Source organism: Gallinula chloropus (assembly GCF_964237585.1).
Source record: "Gallinula chloropus genome assembly, chromosome: 3".
NCBI classification, from domain to species: Eukaryota; Metazoa; Chordata; class Aves; order Gruiformes; family Rallidae; genus Gallinula; species Gallinula chloropus.
The window spans coordinates 118996292-119014455 of record NC_140087.1 but is presented as its reverse complement, the minus strand read 5'-3'; the positions used below and the strand labels follow the sequence as shown (position 1 = coordinate 119014455).

Sequence of the window (18164 nt, the reverse complement as noted above, 5' to 3'; positions counted from 1 at the left end):
CACAGGTCAGGCTTGATGGATTGACCTGATCTAGTGAAGATGTCCCTGCTTACTACAGGGGGTTGGACTAGATGACCCCTAAAATTCCCTTCCAACCTTACACATTCTATGATTCTATAACTGGAAAAAAAAGCAGTACTGATGGGAGAAATAAGAGCTACATAAATACTTGGATTCACCTGGGCAAATCAGATACCTACAGTAAATGTTCACACGTGAGCTAGGCACTCTCAGCTCCCTTGGTAATCAAAGCAGAAAAATACATAATGCTCACTTGTATTTCATCTTCCCCTAAAGCAGATGTATAAAATAGATAAATTACACTGGAGAATTGCCTATTGCTCTCCATTGTACATAAAACCAGCTTGGTTAACTAATATCTGTAGTTATCTGAAGTCACCTGAGATTAATTCTAAGCTAGACATCTGCAGAAACTCTTTCAGAAGCCTCATTGAGAAAGACTTTGTTTAGAAAACACCTACAACCAAGGCTCTGCAGCAAACTGTGGTTTAGTATTGTCATCAGTCTGATCCTAAGGAGAACTCATGGCAATCAACTCTGCAGTGTACTGAAGAAGAATAACTCCAACACATACAGCTCATAAAAACTGAAGTGTTAATCTGTTCATTGGTTTGGCATCTCCACACCTCAGGGAAAAGATTTAGCACCTTCTTTTTCTAAAAATGAAATATGTTGGTAAAAATATAAGCGCGTGGTGAATATTTGATGGGCAGGTGGCCTTTCTGTTTTTGTGTTGGTGCATGTAGATTGTGCTGGAGGAAAAACACACCTGAATGTCAGTGCAGATCCTGCAGAGAAGCTGCACGTAAGCTGTCAGGCTTTATGTCCCTCAAAGCGCTGGTTTATAGGTATGATAGACACTTCTCACATTTTCTCTCTTGAAACTCCCCAGGGCATTCTCATGACACAGAAGATGGTATACGCATCCCTTTGGCTGCGGAGGTTGGACTCCTAACACGCAATGTACAGATCAAGTCTGATGTAGCATGTGCTGGGAAGATGCTGGTGGGACGTTTTACAGACTCAAACGGGACAGAGTTTGAAGGTAGTTTAGATTCACTTGTCCTCATTGACCAGACCAGTTCTGCACAAGAAGGAACTGTCTAACAACAGATGCAGCCAAGTGTCATGAAATTCTAAGCAAAAAGTGACTATGCAACTTGTATGAAACATGAGTACTAATTTCATAAATAATTTATCAGGGGCTGTTCTGTGGTTACTTGAGGTTTACTGTAACTTTATATATATGGCATGGCATTGTCAACCAGTCCAGGGAGGTGATTGTCCTGCTCTACGCTGCTCTGGTGTAGCCTCACCTCAAGTCCTTAGTGCAGTTTTGGATGCCAGAGTACAAGAGAGACCTATTGAGAGTGTGCAGAGGAGGACAATGAGGGTGGGGAAGCATCTGGAGGGGAAGACTTACAAGGAGAGGCTGAAGTCCTTGGATTTGTTCAACCTGGAGAAAAGGAGGCTGAGGGGAGACTTCAGCATGGTCTGTGGCTTCCTTACAAGGGGGAGCAAAGGGTCAGTTGCTGATCTCCTCCCTTTGGTAACCCAAGGGAACAGCATGAAGCTTTGCCAGGGGAGCTTTAGGTTCACTGTTAGGAAGTTTTTTTATGGAGAGAGTGGTTGGGCACTGGCACAGGCTCCCCAGGGAAGGGGTCACAGCCCCAAGCTGGGCTGAGGTAAACGTCTGGATAATGCCCTCGGTGCCATGCTTTGACTTGGCTGGGCCTGTGTGAAGCCAGGGGCTGGACTCGATGGTCCTTATGGGTCCCTTCTAAATCAGGATATTGTATTATTCTATGATTCTTTATATAATTATGGACAAACACCTATTACTGGCAATACACTGACAACTATTGAGTGCTATTATATGCCTAAGTGCTATTTAGATGGGTGTTTTTTATACTGGTCCTTAAGTAATTTTGAAAGTTTTCATTTCACTATAATTCTCTCCTTGCAGGTTTCCTCCAGCTCTTAAATATTGAATTCTTGAACTTTGGGCCTCCTCAGCTTTCTGCCATTGAATTCAGGAATATATCTCAAGGGTCCTCAGTGGTGTCATCCAGCATTAATGGTAGCTGTGGAGTCGGCATTAAAGCAGTCATGAGCAACGGGATCATGTTGCATGATAACTTGGTGTTCAACACTGTTGGTCCTGGCATTGATTTGGAAGGGCAAAATCATTCCCTCATCAGGAACCTTGTTATTTTGAGCAGGCAGCCAGAAGGCTTATTAAACTGGGTTGCTGGCATCAAGGTCAACCTTGCCATTGGTGTTTTCCTCCATGGCAATGCTGTGGCAGGATCTGAGCGAATTGGCTTCCATATCAGTGGCCAAGAGTGTTTGGCAGATGGAGTGTATTGCAGTGAAAATGTGGCCCATTCAAGTCTCCATGGCATTCATCTGTATCAGGGAGATGGATTTCAGTCCTGCACTAGAATCACAGGCTTTCTATCCTATAAGAATTATGACTATGGTGTCATGTTCCACCTTGGAAGCAGTGTCATCATGGACAATGTGCTGCTGGTGGACAACACCGTGGGTCTCATGCCAGTAGTGTACTGTCTGCATGCCAAGCAATGCCACACAGGGAAAAGATTCATAGAACTTAGAAACTCGGTCATTGTTGCAACAAGTTCAACTTTTGACTGCGTCAGAGACAGGATCAAGCCTCGTTCAGCTGATCTAACAGCCAAGGATCGACCACCACACTCCCCTCTAAGAGGCCGTGTTGGGATTTTATGGCCTACATTTACCACTGTTCCCAGCCAAAGGCCAGATAACCCATGGCACAAAACTGGGAACTGTCCAAAAGTCCTGGGACTCATGATGCTCAAAGGTTGGTCTTCCACATCCATTGGCCAGTCTATTCTGTCACTGTTTTTCTTAACAAATTACATTTTTCCAGTTGAAGTTGCAGCCTTCCACACCCACAAATGGATGTGGTGGAAAAGCCAAGCCTCAGTGGAATTAATAAAAGAATTATTCGTTAGTCCAATACAGTTCAATTTTAAAAAATTAAAAATTTTTTTATATTCTCACTTCCTTAATCTACTGCAGTATAACTATGTCACGTGCTAATGTATATACATATTTTACCTCAAACATGCCTGCCTTCTGTGCTATCTATTTTTCCACTTGATTCATCTCTCTGATCTACAGTTACCTCTAGCTAAATAAAGAGTTTGAGAAGCGAATAGCACAATTCCTATAAAATTTGCATAGAACATAATGACTACAGCTGCACAGAAACAGTTATGGCTTTTACTGTTATAAAGGATTGCACAAGAAGGATAAAAGTCAGTTACGTATCCCACGTCTCCAGTTCAAATGAATTTTACAGTCCCCAGAGTAATATTTGCATATAGCATAACCTAGATAGCCTGTTGCCTTAGTGGGATCTAAATACCTGAGAGTTTTTCATGTCTTTATTCCTCACTGTTACCTGCTTTCATGAGAAAATATCCTTCTTTTGCTGAAGAATAAGGGAGACAGAGAAAGACAAACAGACTTGCCCAAGAATGTCACAGAAAATTTGCAGCAGAATATTGATTTTGTAGCTACACTGGAGTTCAGTACCAGAGCCAAACGTGTCACCAGACCCAGCTCATCTGATATTAACATCTTGCAAGTGGATAAACAATCCAAGGAAGGTTGTCATTAGACTCATTCTTACTGATCCAAATTAACATGTATTAATAACCTTGCTTTTGTTTCTTTCTCACTTACTGTTTCCTTTGATTTCATTTTCTATGGGCATGACTTGGTTTGTGTCAATTTAAGATATACCTTGTCTATGGTATATTCTAAAGCCAACTGAAGATTTATTATCAGTACAATTAATCTGATTTAAAAATTATTTGTAATTTGTATACATATCTATATGTATATGTGTATATTTGTAATTTGTGTACATATATTTAACATGTGAAGCATCACAGAACAGAGCCTTCGTTTCTCTAGTTCTGTCACTCCTCTAACCACTTTTCCTCACCTGATTTTCTCTTAATCCCTGGCAGAAGTCACCTTTGCTGGTTTTACAAAGAGCTGCTACAGTGAAGACAGAGATGTCTGCATCATGTCAAACGCTGACCATTTAGGCATCATGCCTCTTATCACAGCGGAGAGATCAAGGATGCTACATGTCAACGAGAAGGAAAAGTTCTACTTTCATCCAACGAGGTAATATGCTTCGTTTTGAACTATCTTTTTCAATTGTTTATGCAAAAAAAAAAGCACATGTGGTTTTGGGACTATGCTCACCTGTTTGTATCAGCTGTCTTTCATGGTGTTGCAAAGAGTTTAAACAATTAGTTTAGACTTGATGTCTAGCTGCAGAGTGGTCCCTTTCTTTGACTCTGTCTCTGCTCTTGTAGTACGTCTGTCTGGCAAAAATGAACAAGCTCAGACATCAAACAAACATGACCAGAAAACTTCAAATCTGAGAAAAACAACCTCAAAAAACCCCACAAAAAAACCAAACCCAAAAACCCAAACAAAACCCACTTAAACTTAGTTCAGAGCTTCTTTAAAAAATCTGAGGTTCAGATTCCATCAAGGTCTATCTCCAGACCAATCCTGTTGGGTTTCCCCTTTTGCTGACATTTGTATGGCAAAACAAGCCGCCTCACATATCCCATTTATTAAAACTCCATCCTGAGCATCTCTGACTTCTCAGCCTCAGGCTTCAGAAAATGTCAGGACCTCCAGCAAAAAAACCCCAAGACAGGGAATGTCCTTTTGGTTGGGGAAGCAGAGCTTGATTTTTGCCTGCGAGATCACATCACAAATGTTGATCAGTACCAGGCAGGCTGTGAGATGTCAAATGATTGCCAGAACTGCTCCTGCCCAGGGAGAATATCATCGGCGTGTGGAGGAACGTAGAGGAGGGAGGGGGAGAGCTCCATCTCTAACCTTAAGTCACTGCTGGTTGCAACGGTTTAAACACACCACATCCAATGGAAACCACATGCCTATTTATTTATTACAACCAGTGAACACTACAGTACAGAGGCTATGTCAGGAAAGCCTTGAAGTAGCAAAAAAAATAATAATCCAGCATGGGCTCCACTTGCCAGTCAAAAATAATTGGAGGTGTCCCACACTGCTATGTTTAGAACCCCTCCAGCCTTCTGCCAGAATTTTTATTTTATTCTATAGTTTTGCTTTCTGCTCTGGGCACTAGTTTGCGTGTGGATTTCTGAGACCTGTCCAGCTTGTCAGCTTCCATTATGTTTCCCTCTTGTATCCATCCCACAATATTATGCTATTAGTGAGCTGCTGAATACGCGGTCCACTGCAGGAGCTGGTGTTTTTCAGGCATGATGAATGCACATGGATTGCTGAATGCTTTCTTAGCAGGCAGGTAAACCTCTGAGGGGAACTACGTCTCTCAGTGCTCCTTATGTGTTATCTGCATCCGTTCATTTTATCCACATTTGCAACTGCTAAGCTTGATCCAGGACGTGGTTGCATTGTTCACTTTCAGCATCATGAAAGGATATCTTGGTGGTGGTGTCCTGTCAAAGAGTAGGTGAGCGTTGCCTTAGAGCAAGTGAGGAAAGAAAAACGTTAGGGGATATAGTAAGACCATGAAATACTTTGCTTCTTCCACTTGTAGACCTAAATAACTGAAATCCTGGATCTTCTGAGAGATGTTCAAGAATTGAACCAGCTGTCAGGATCGGAGGAGCTAGCTTTGTTCTCCATCTCCTTTGAGCTGTGTTGATATGGAAGCATTGACCCATTTTTTTCCCCCTGCCTATAACTGTTTGCTACATTCAAAATATCAATAATTGGGTTTTTCTAACCAGGGCCCAAGAAATTCTAAGTTTTCTTCAAAAATTAATGTGTATCCATGTAGCAATCTTTAGATGCTTCCATGAACTTTTCTGGATTGCAAGTCATTGTATCTTATCGCATCTTGTAATAGGAGTGATAAGGCCAGTTGGCTATTTCCTTTAAGCTGTCAAAATGCAGTTAAAAGCACCTAAGATCCTCGACATGTGAAGGGATTCAACTCACTACACTTCAGTCATCCAAAAATTAGGCATGCAATCTAAAGAAGACACTGAACTAATTATGTAGTCGATAGAGACCCTTGTCTAAGAAATGATTCATCTCAAATCTCCTCTGCATCTGTTAATACTTTGCCTGGCAAGGTTTTGGTAGCAGGGGGGCAGGAATGCAGGGGTGGCTTCTGTGAGAAGCTTCTTCCAGGTCCAACAAACCCAATGCCAGCCAGCTCCAAAATGGGCCAACTGCTGATCAAGGCAAAGCCAATCAGCGATGGTGGTAGCACCTCTGGGGTATCATATTTAAGAAGAAATTTAAAGAAAAAAGGGAAAAAAAAGGGAGCATGAGCTTTTGAAGGCAGAGAGAGAAGTGAGAAGATGTGAGAAGAAAAACTCTGCAGACATCAAGGTCAGTGAAGAAGGAAGGCAAGGAGGTGCTTCAGGCTATGGAGCAGAGATTCCCCTGCAGGCCCTGGAGAAGTCCATGGTGAGTCAAGCTGTCCTTCTGCAGCCCATGGAGGATGATGGGGAGCACACAACCCACCTTCAGCCTGTGGAGGACCCCACACTGGAGCAAGTGGAGTAACCTGAAGTAGGCTGTGACCCCGTGGGAAGCCCGTGCTGGAGCAGGCTCCTGGCAGGACCTGTGGACCTGTGGAAGGAGGACCCCACACTGGAGCACGTTTGGTGGGAGGACTTGTGACCCAGTGGGGCAGTCTGTACTTGAAGGTCTGCACCCCATGGAAGGGACCCACACTGGAGCAAGGGAAGAGTGTGAGGAGCCTCCCCTGAGGAGGAAGGAGCGACCAAGACAACGTGTGAGGAACTGACCCCAACCCCCATTCCTTACTGCCTGTGCTGCTGGGGAGGAGGGAGAGAAACTGGGTGTAGAGTTGAGCCTGGGAAGAAAGAAGGACTAGGGATGGGGGGAAGTGTTGTAAGATTTGCTTTTATTTCTCATTATCCTATTCTGGTTTGGTTAGTAATAAATTAGATTAATTTTATTCCTTGTTGAGTTTATTTTGCTCATAACAGTAATTGCTGAATCATCTTTCCCTGTCCTTATCTCAACCTGTGAGCCTTTTGTTCTATCTTCATTCCCTGTCCCACTGAGGAGGACAGTGAGAGTGGCTCTGGGGGGCTCCTGGGTCTCAGGTGAGGTGAGTTTCCCTCCCAACAAACCTGTCCTGTTGCAGATACTTCCTTCTGTGGAAGCCAGTCTTTAATGATTTACATAGAAGTTTATGGGCTTTTCTGGCTGTTTTGAGCTACTAAACTTATAATTTCCTCCTGAGAGTCTACTGATGCTAAAATTGGATAAACTTATTTGAAAATCAGATGTAGTTGGTTGAGGTAAATTATCAAGCCATCCAGTAAGAAATTTGTTCTAGTTTGGACTAACACTCTGAAACTCTCTTACCTAATTAGTCTTATTTTCAAAGTATAGCTTAATTATATTCTTGGGATCTGAACCTGCCATTAGAGAGAAAGAAATAGATATGCCTTTTCTGGGAGACAGAACTGGTTGAGTCATCACTTGCTACTAGATACCTGTGATTGGGTGATGAAGCCCTGGCTCAGGTGTAGCTTTGAGGTGAGATCCCCATATACTTCACTTTCAACCCCTCAAAACCACCAAAATGGCTGAATCTCCAAACCCATTTTCTTACTGGAACATAAATTAGGACAATAATCTTTTCAGTCACAGTTCCAAACACCTGGGCATGAGAGAGAAAAACAACTAACAAATCAAGTTTATAAACAAATTAATCGTTAGTAATTGTGTCCCTTTGGAATGTGTTTTCTCTTTCAAGTTTGCTTCTGCCCTAGAAACGGCTCCTTGACCTGGGACAAACTTCTCTGAATTCCTAGCAGAAATCTCTTTATTTTGTTTCTTCTGGCCATCAGAACTTGAGTTTTAGCATTGCTCAGCTCTTAGCCTGGTCATTGGCTTAGCTTTACAATGAGCCAAGTGACATTGACCCAAACAATGTTATAGTTTGGGATCTCATCAAGGACTTTTCCTAACCAATAAAGTTTGGATGTGACCATCCTGTTTTGAATGCTAAAGGAATTTAACTTTACAGACATGGACATGTGTACCAGTTGATCTAGGAAAAGTGTGGGTTCTGAAACTGGTTAACTTGGATGGATGGGCCCTCTGTGGCTTAACTGTAAAACTTCTTGCTTGTTCCAGAAGTCTCCAAGCCTTTATTTAAAATGTGTTTTCTCTGCTGGCTCCCTCTCACGTACTTTCTGCCATTTCACCTTGCTTCACTCTTTCTTCTGCATAAGCTTAGTTGCTCATGGGAAGGTGTAATTTTCTGACCATTCAGAAGGCTCCCCAAACACACTGTGTGCAACACACGCTGTTCTGTGATCAAAAGATAAACAATCCATCACCTAGTAGATGTGAAGAGCAATGCCTGTGTCATATGAGCACTGCATGCTGCAGCAGAGATACCCCCAGTCACTCAGTGCAATAGCAGCCAATGCACATATCCCCCTCACTCATCAACTACAAGTTTCATCTACCATCTCAAGGTCCCTTCCAACCCCTACGATTCTGTGATTCTGTGAAACACAGGTACACAAACTGCGACTGTATATAACTGGCTCAAAGGACCATGATGGTCCACAATGGCCAAAAACAACCTCCAGAGAAGAGGAAATTTTGGGATACAAGTTCTATGAGAAAGAAGAGTATTTTCTCTGTCCAAATCCAGCAATGGTTTGGAGAAATAGGATGTCGACTTGGGTTATTTTGTCTGTTTGAATGCAAACATGCCAAAATATAACCAAAGCTACAGAATTTCTTTGCAGAATATACAAAACCTCAACAGATGTGCTTAAGTTTCATTAATTTTCACTTATTTTCCTTTTTTTTTCTTTTTTTGGGAATGTAAGTTGACCCAGTAAATACCAAAACGTTACATGTGCAGAAGTGTTTGTTGACAGTGCAAATAAATTACAAAGAGCACAATACTTTTCCTTTGCTCTCTTCTTCATAATAACATGACCCCTCCTACCTGTCAGCATAGAGACATCTGAAGACAGCATCTTCCCTGAAAAGACATGCAAAGGCTCAAGGAAGGCCCTTTTCAAGGACTTGGATGGAGGTGTCCTGGACCTAGAACCACCTGTTTCTGTTTTCCCAAAGTCAGAATTTGAATGGACACAGTTCTACCTGCAAGCTGGTAAGTGCCTCGTGCTGTCTGGAGCTCTTGCAATGTCATGTGTGCATCTGACCCATGAGATATGACTTTACCCTAGGTTTTCACTGAGACCTGTAACTGGGGTTGAGATGATGTTGGTCCTAGATTGTGTGATGCTTTTACAGGATGGATGCAGTGAATTATAGCATGGAAGTCTGTGATGCCTCATTGCACACATCTGTGTCCACCAGTGCCTCTCTGCTTTCTTGCAGAATCATATCACCTGGCATCCTTAGCCCCTTTTGCATTTAATTAGTTCATTTTAAGACCAGACCAGAACTTACCTGCCTTTTGCAAAGTTCTCTGAGAGCACTCAGACAGACATGCCATGTAAATGCTATGTAAGCACAAAATAATAACAATTATTGCCCCAGAGAGGATTTTCATCCATACCCCACTGAGGAGATAATCAAACTAAAAACCCAGTCCAGAAGCTTAAAGACCCCTCTCTCTGGTTTAAAACAGGCCCATTCTGCTCAGTAACCACTTTCCAAAGGTTCACACAGCAAGGCTCCGTTCTCATCCTGATTAAAACTCTGCTCCCTGATTCCAAATAAACTCTTTAATTACAATTAGCGTTTTCTGTGCCTGCTGCTGCTGGCAGCCATTTTGCTGGAAAGGAGCATCATTTGTGACTCCAGCGGTATGGGAGGCTGATGGAGGGGGCTGTAATTAATCCCGCTTTCCACCCCTCTCTAAAACTGATTAAACACGAGAAGAACTCTAATCTTTAAACAAAATGTCTAATGTGTACCCAGCAAAGGCTTTTCCTCTAAGGATCCCACTCTGGCTGGCTGCTTACAGGGCTGATAAATAAGTTGTCTAGATGCAAACACGCTGGTTTTTACTCTACCTCTTCCTCCCTGATTACGAATCACGCTCAACCACTAACACCCCAGCAGTCTTACCACTGTATATTTAATCACTTTATATTTCTTTTGTCTTCCTGTGTGCCTGATCTGTTATCTGCTGTTTTAGCTCTTTGGGTCATAGACCAGGTCTTCTTAGTCTGGCTTTCTGTAGAAACAGAGTTGTTCATGTGAAAACTAAGCTTTGGTTTGCTGGATAAACTACAGAATTGAGAGAAAACAAAATAACAAAAACAAACAAACAAACAAAACCAAAGGAGGGAACAGATCCAAGATTGTTGTTATTATTATTATTATTATTATTATTATTATTAATAATAATAATAATAAAAGAAAAAGGAGCAACAACAAAAGTGGGTTTGAGACAAACAAAGCGTAATTATTTTTTAATCTGAGGGTACTTCTTGCTCTCTCTTTTTTTAACATAATGCTGCAAAAGTTTAGAATGAAATGTTCTCCAACCCCTCCTAAATAATTTATAAGGAAATTTCACAGTCTCATTTTTCAAATTATCCAAAACAATTTAATGAGTTTAACATGAGTTGTAATTATTTTCATTTCTTTGAGCTGCCATTTTTGGATGAAAAAGTGTTTTTCTCCCAAAACTCATCTCTATCCCAAACCTTTTGCAAAAGAGCTTGGGGCTAGGCCTGGAGTACTAAATGGTACCATGATACAGAAAATAACCAAATCAGAAGTTCTACAGCAGAACTAACTATAAACCTGAGTGTGTCTAGCTGAGGTATGAAGGATAACTGAACAGTTTATGTACAAGTTCTGTCTCCGGGGTAAAACCCCTTCTCCTTGAAGGAGAGCTGATACAGGCATCCTTTGGTAGCTCAAGTTTCAACTGTTTGCTGGCTATCTGCAATATTTATAAGGCTCTGTTATCATACTGCCTCATGTGAGTAACCTGACAATTGCCAGCTCTGAGACACTGAAGTTCTTTATCTTCCCTTGGTGGAAATGTAGTTGAGGACCAGAGGTTGATAGAAGATTCATCTGATCCCACTTCCAGTGCCTCCAGTGCCCTCTCTAGTGAACAAAGAGAGACTGACACCTTAAGGGCATAAGTTAGGTGGGCTGATACACAAATGTCCAAGAGCAGAAACAAAGTCTTTCAAGTTTTAGCCTAGAATCTTCAGACACACATTTTCTTCCTGCTAACAGATACATTCTCGACATATTTTTTTCAAGCAATTTGAACTGAATAATTATAGAATCAGACTAGGTAAGAAGGGACCTCAAAAGATCATCTGGTCCAAACCTTCATGAGAAAGGGGGCCTTGATGAGATTATCTGGTGACCTGTCTAATCACATCTTTAAAACCTCCGGTGATGGAGACTGCCATCTCCCTGGGGAGGTTGTCTGAGTGAATGATTGTTCTCTCTGTAAAGAAACTATTTCTTATAGTGAGATGAGACATCTCCTGGTGCAAATAGTACCTGTTTCCCCTTGTGTTCTCCATGAAGCTCTCTGTGAAGAGAGAGTTTGCTTTCTTTTTGTAGTTTCCCTTTAAGTACTGGAATACTGTGCTGGGGTTGGCCCGAGCCTTCTCTTCTCCAAGTAGAAAAGATCTTACTCCTTGAGTCTTTCCTCACAGGATAGGTTCTCCAGCCCTATAATCATCTTTGTGGCCTTCCTTTGAATCCTCTCCAGTCTGCCTGCATCTCTCCTGAATTGTGGAAACCAGAACTGGACACTGTACTCCAGGTTTGGCCAGACAAGCGCTAAGTAGAGTGAGATGATCATGTCTTTGTGTCTGCTAGAAATGCCTCTGTGGATGCAACCCAGGGTCTGACTTGCCTTTGTTTCTTCAGCAGCTTACTGCTACCACATGTTCAGATGGTTGCCCACCAAGGTCCCATTCAGCAACGTTGCTCCCCAGCCACACAGATCCTAGCCTGTTCTGAGCTCTTTGTTTATAGCTGCAGGACTTTGCACTTGTCTTTGCTAAACTTCACAGAAGTCTTGCTAGCCTGCCCTTCCAGCCTGTGCAGGTCTCTCTGTAAGGTGGCTCTCCCTTCTAACTTAACAACAGTTAACTTCTTTTATCCTGGCTGGAAGGATAGATGTTATATGGAGCTATAGCCAGACAAATGGGGATGTGGGGAAGGAAACAGAGAAAGGAAATGGTGATTAGAAAATCTGTCTGACAGTGTCTATACTTGCAGAGTTCTTTTTCTCCCTTATTAGATGGGAGAATATGACTCTTACTTTCCAAGCAATTCCAAAGGATTGCTGCTTGCTGTTTGGGTCTTCAATCTCAGCTGATATTTATAGTTAAACATTAGACAATGAGGTGTACAGATGTCAGGGTATTACAGCAGGTTGACATTGCAGACAGTATTGGATTCCTCAGGTTGGGTGTCTTTCAGTGTTCATATCCATGCAGGCAGGGATCCAGCCCCCAGTGATCTTGCACAAGTCCAAAACTGAAGCCTTCCCATTCCTATTATTCACCTTTAGGAGTTGGACTCAATGATCCTTATGGGTCCCTTCCAACTCAGGATATTCTATGGTTCTATGACCTTTAGCGTGCTTTCAAATTTGGCCAGAATAATCACAGAATCACAGATTCACAGAACTGTAGGGGTTGGAAGGGACCTCCAGAGCTCATCAGGTCCAACCCCCTGCCAAAGCAGGGTCCCTAGGACAGGGCGCACAGGTCGGCGTTCAGACGGGTATTGAATATCTCCAGAGAAGGAGACTCCACACCCCCTGGCCAGCCTGTCCCAGGGCTCCCTCACCCTCACTGGGTAAAAGTTCTTCCACATGTTGGTGCGGAACTTCCTATGCTCCAACTTGAAGCCATTAAGCCCTTGTCCTGTCTCCACAGACCATTGAAAAGGGGCTGGCCATTTCCCTGTGTCCCACACTTGAGATATTTATAAAGATTAATAAGATCCCCTCAATCTTTCCATGACTCATGAAGCTATTATAATTCAGAGTTCCCAATGTGACTTCCATGCTGATTTCCAATGAGATGAGAAAGACACTTAGATTTACATGGGAGCAACCTGATAGGGTAATATCCTAGTCCCTGTTCTACTTACTTACTTTTATTCATCAGAATAATTCTGATGTACTGAAGAGTTACAAAGTTCTGGGCTAGAGGATTTAGCTGTCCTGCAACTTTTTCTTCCCATTGTTAATATGTGCTCCTTGCATTTCCTATGAATAATTGCATTTATTTTCTACCTTCCACTAGTAAAACGTGGCACCTCCTTGTAAGTTCCTTGGACACAGTAGACATATCAGAGAAATTCAGGTCTGTAATACCCCCGTAGGATAGGCATATATTTTGACACTAGTTTTCCAGGCACAGGACAGAATTTGTGGCTTGCCCAAGGTCAGTCATTGAATTAATGCATATCCTTCCAAAACCCTGACAGCCAGACTCTTAATCTAAAAGCACCCCACCCTGCTTAGGCAGCTTGAACAGTTTGGTTGCGTTAACTAGAATCAGCCAAAAGTATATTTTACATACTACTTTTTTTATTAAAAAACATGCCTGGAGCATTTTTTGGAACTGCACTGAACATTTAAATTATGACTGTAGTTTGAAACAAAAAGAGTCCCCAACTTCTTATATTATTAATATTATTGTTGTTATTGTTATTGTTATTTTTAAAGCTTAAGAATTTTTTTTTTAAAAAATGAGTCAGTTTTAGTGGGAATCTGTTGGTGAGAGGATTAATGAGTTGTGGATGATTAAGTTTTCCATCTGACCAACAGATAACTACATTTCCCTATGTTGTTTTCAATATAGACAAATCTAAAGCAGTGAAATTTTTACAGTTATCTTTCTTGCTCTCTAGATGTAATCAATATATTTTCTAGATCATAAAAGGGTATTTCATATGCAAATGTTTGTCTGAAGCGACTTGCATGTATATTTAAATGCTTGATTTTTTTCTACTGCTGTTGTAAAAAAACCCCAAAAGACTGCATAGTATTAAGGCTAAAACTCATAAACATATATGCAGAGGTTAGCCAGGATTCATCAGAAATAAGATAAAATATTAGATTTAGATGTAAACAACCCAAAATCCGCAACCATGTGGATTGAGGCTTTTTGCACAGTGTTCTTCCTTCTGGTAATTTTGATTGCTGAATAAAATTCTCAAGCAATAGTTGAGGAAGGGTGTCATTTCAGCACACAGGCTGCCAATATAATTTAGGGCTAAAGCTCTGTGACAATATTGCGCCATATATACTTAATATTCCAAGGACTAGGATTAGCTACACCTGTTATGCATAATCATGTATAGTAATTAAAGATGTTTGAGAAGAGAGTGCAGGTTTGGTAGCTTTGCAAGGAATGAAACAGATGCAATATTGGCCTGAAACATTTATTGTTGGGTTTTTTTCTGAAGCTTTTCTTCTTTTGTTCACAGATAGAAATTTGCTTTCTCTGTAATAAATGGCCCATGCAAAATGGGTTGAAAGTAGAAATGCAGGCCATTAAAAGAGCTGCTAGTAAGTTATTGTTTTATAAAAACCAAACCTAATATGATCAGAAAATACCTGTAACTTTTACTTAATTTTCCTGAAAATGCAGGATTTCAGCAGACCTTAATTAAGTTGAGACCAATGTCAAGAACAAAGTTGGGAGGATTTTTTTGCTGCTCATGAGAGAGCAAGTTTTAAAGTAAGCTAAAGGGAAAATAAGATATTTTTGCATCTTTGATACCTATGTGGTGGCTTATCAGGTGTGTGGTGGCTGAACCTGCTGAACTAAAGAGTCCATTCTGCTAACTGAGGGCAGCGTGGCAGGGTGAGGGACATCTGTGGGTGGTGAATCCACAGGTTGGGAAAGAAGACCCATAATTCGTCTGGATGCTGCCATGCAAATGTACCTTAGGGAACAGCTTTGCCAAGGCAAAACACTCCTCCACTTAATTTGGTTTGGTCAATCATGGAACAATGAGCAGGGTTGGAGATCTAGCAAACTAGGTCAGCATTCAGGCTGAAGTGGCCATGTGACATTTCTATTTTGAAATACTATAAATCAATTTCCCTCAAACTCATCTGCATCCCAGCCTCTAATATATGGCTATTTACCTTTTGCAGGGATGCTGTTTCCTTCATTCTGAAGCTAGGATTTAGGATGAATGGGATTGTTTATTGTCCATGAGATCAATATAGAGAAATGCACATATATAAACATATATATGTTTGCACACACAAGTGTATGACCTATCAAATTTTATCTTCTTGCTCCCATGGAGAGCATTAAATGTGCTTCTCATGATGAATCCAAAGAAACTTGGGCAAACCCATCCATTTTGCAATGATAGTTATAAATTGAGTTCACCTTTTTGTACCACCCTTTCTACTTCTTTTCTAAATTTCTCAGGTACTTTTAAGCAAGCACACACCTGCAGCACCAGCTGCATAGAGTATGTAAAGTATGTCTACGTATCTATTAGGAATAATGAAATTTGGAAAAAGTAGTTCTATGGGAGATAACCTTGGCCCTTAGGACAGCAATCCTTTTGGAAGACATGCTAGCTAATAATTTGTGCCTACAATCACCATCAGAAATTCTTGGCTTCTCCTTTTTAGCCTTAATCCCTGAGGATAAAACAACAGGTTTGTCATTTCCAAAACTGAGCTCGTGTATTTAAGAAGCTACTTTAGAAAAATGACACCGTTTTTAGAGTCTGTGAAATCTCAAGAGAGACCATTTATTTCCCTGTGAGCTAAAAAATAGCTCAGTGCCCCCAAAACACCACATCACCTTCACTGAGAAGTCTAGCTATGTATTTCATACCCACCCCTCTACCTTTTTGTGTATAAATATTTTCAGTGACATGAGCATAAGCTTTTTTATCGTTGACATGATGAGGCTACTGTTTCAGGATTGAGGTTCTTAAGTTGTGATTTATAAAGCAGTGGTGGTCTGTGAAACCTGAGTAACTGATAACACACATCACTCATGGATTAATTTAGGAGCCTGACAGTTAAAGGTGAGAGGAGTCGTTAGGCACCTGGAAAACAGAAGCTATGAAGAATGGCTGGCAAAATTGGATGGCTTGGTGTTGAGGAGAAGAGATGGATGAGTGATTTAAGAACTGCTTTCAAAAATATGGAAGATTGCTGTGGACTAGAGAAAAATAAATTTGCCCTTAAGTTTATAGAATCAGAAATAACGGGCTGAAATTTTGGCAAAGCTAATTTTAGATGAGAGCAGAGGTTAAAATAAAGACAGTGAAACACTGGAATAACTTTCTTGAGTGGGTTGTGGAGTCCCTAGCAGTGGACATTATGCAGATATCCTTAGAAGATCCAGATAGAGCTAATATTTCCCTCACATGGGGAAAGATGGGTCAAAAAATTGCAGAAGGCTCTTTCTGGGCTACTTTCAAAATTCAGTAAGGATGCTCAGTGGTCTGTAGGAACCTTTGTGGACTGACAATGATTTATTGGTCCAAAAGCTGGGGTGTTATAGTGGGAAGATCTGATAATTAGGGCTTTCTAAATACTGCTGATGAAGACAAAGAGTGACTGCTAGGGAGATAATTACTGCAGAGAGATTCTCTCCCAGCCAATGCACTTGGATCCTCTCAGCCAGTCTGTCTGTCCTTGTGGAATGCTAATTTGCTTGAAATCTGGACTAATATGTAAGTGGAGATTTCAGTCCTGTGGGAAACAGTGTACAGGGTCTGAGCAGGTTTTACAGGATCAGGGAACCTAAACCAAGGCAGGTGTCCTACCTGGGACTTCTCCTCAAAGCTCAGCAGCTCAGACACCATGCCTTTTCTTCTAAGGTACTGTTTCACTCTTATTTATGATTCCTACTTCAGTGATGCCTGCAGATATGAGTCAATAATTGGGTTTTATTACTACTAAATACCATCCAGAAATTTTCTGATACCTTCTGGAGGATGCTGCTAATATTAATTAGTCACAGAATCATTGAATCACAGAATGGTTTGGGTTGGAAGGGACCTCAAAGATTGTCAAGTCCCAACCCTCCTGCCATGGGCAGGGACACCTCTCACTATACCAGGCTGCTCAAGGCCCCATGCAACCTGGCCCTGAACACTTCCAAGGAGGGGGCATCCACCACCTCCTTGGGCAACCTCTGCCAGGGCCTCAGCACCCTCAGAGTGAAGAATTTCTTCCTAATGTCCAATCTGAATCTACCCCCTTTACAATTTAAAACCATTCCCCCTTCATCATATCCCTACAAGCCCTTCTAAAAAGTCCCTTCCCAGCTTCTTTGTAGGCCCCTTCAGGAACTGAAAGGTGCTACAATATCTCCCTGGAGCCTTCTTTTCTCCATGCTGAACAACCCCAACTCTCTCAGCCTGGCTCCATAGGAGAGGTGCTCCAGCCCTCTGACCACCTTTGTGGCCTCCTCTGGACTCACTCCAACAGTTCCATGTCTTTCTTATGTTGGGGACTCCAGAACTGGACACAGTACTCCAGGTGGGTTCTCATGAGAGTGAAGTAGAGGGGCAGAATCACCTCCCTTGACCTGCTGGCCATGCTTCTTTTGATCCAGCCCAGGATACAGTTGGCCTTCTGGGCTGTAAAGGGTGCATTGTTGGCTCATGTTGAGCTTCTCATCCACCAGCACCCCAAGTCCTTCTCTGCAGGAGCTCTCCAGCACATCATCTCCAAGCCTGTATTTATGACAGGATTTCCCTGATCCAGGTGCAGGACCTTTCACTTGTTCTTCTCAACCCAGAAGGTTTCAGGAGAAACAGAGAAAAGTGACGAACTGAATTCAGAGCTCCAGAGTGAGACAGGGATGGAACTCAGGACAGCAGCCTGCATCATGCAGCCTCTCAAGACTTGATGGCTCTTACCTTAAGGAGACAAGATGGCTGCGTTTATGCAATTAAGAAAAAGGATTGTGAATTGCATCCTGCACCTATAACCATATTATTTTCCTCAGATCTTAGAGGCGTATCTATAATCCAACCAAACTGCTGAGTGTTAGTTTGCAGAGCTTTACAGGGGAAGCACTGCATTTTGCCACAATTAATTTTGCAGAGGAAGCAGCCTGTTTAAAGACGCCTGC

The 18164-nt window shown here is 41.8% G+C and overlaps 1 protein-coding gene across 1 annotated transcript in view; it reads left to right on the top strand.

Annotated features, from left to right (window-relative positions):
• Positions 1–18164, top strand: part of PKHD1 (PKHD1 ciliary IPT domain containing fibrocystin/polyductin) — a gene marked incomplete at its 5' end in the record, with an annotated part of 273226 nt that overhangs the window by 191878 nt on the left and 63184 nt on the right. The window contains 4 exons of the mRNA XM_084262525.1: positions 914–1066; positions 1988–2866; positions 4047–4209; positions 9078–9238. Of these exons, the coding sequence (XP_084118651.1) occupies positions 914–1066; positions 1988–2866; positions 4047–4209; positions 9078–9238 (1356 nt within the window). The remainder of the gene's footprint in view (positions 1–913; positions 1067–1987; positions 2867–4046; positions 4210–9077; positions 9239–18164) is intronic.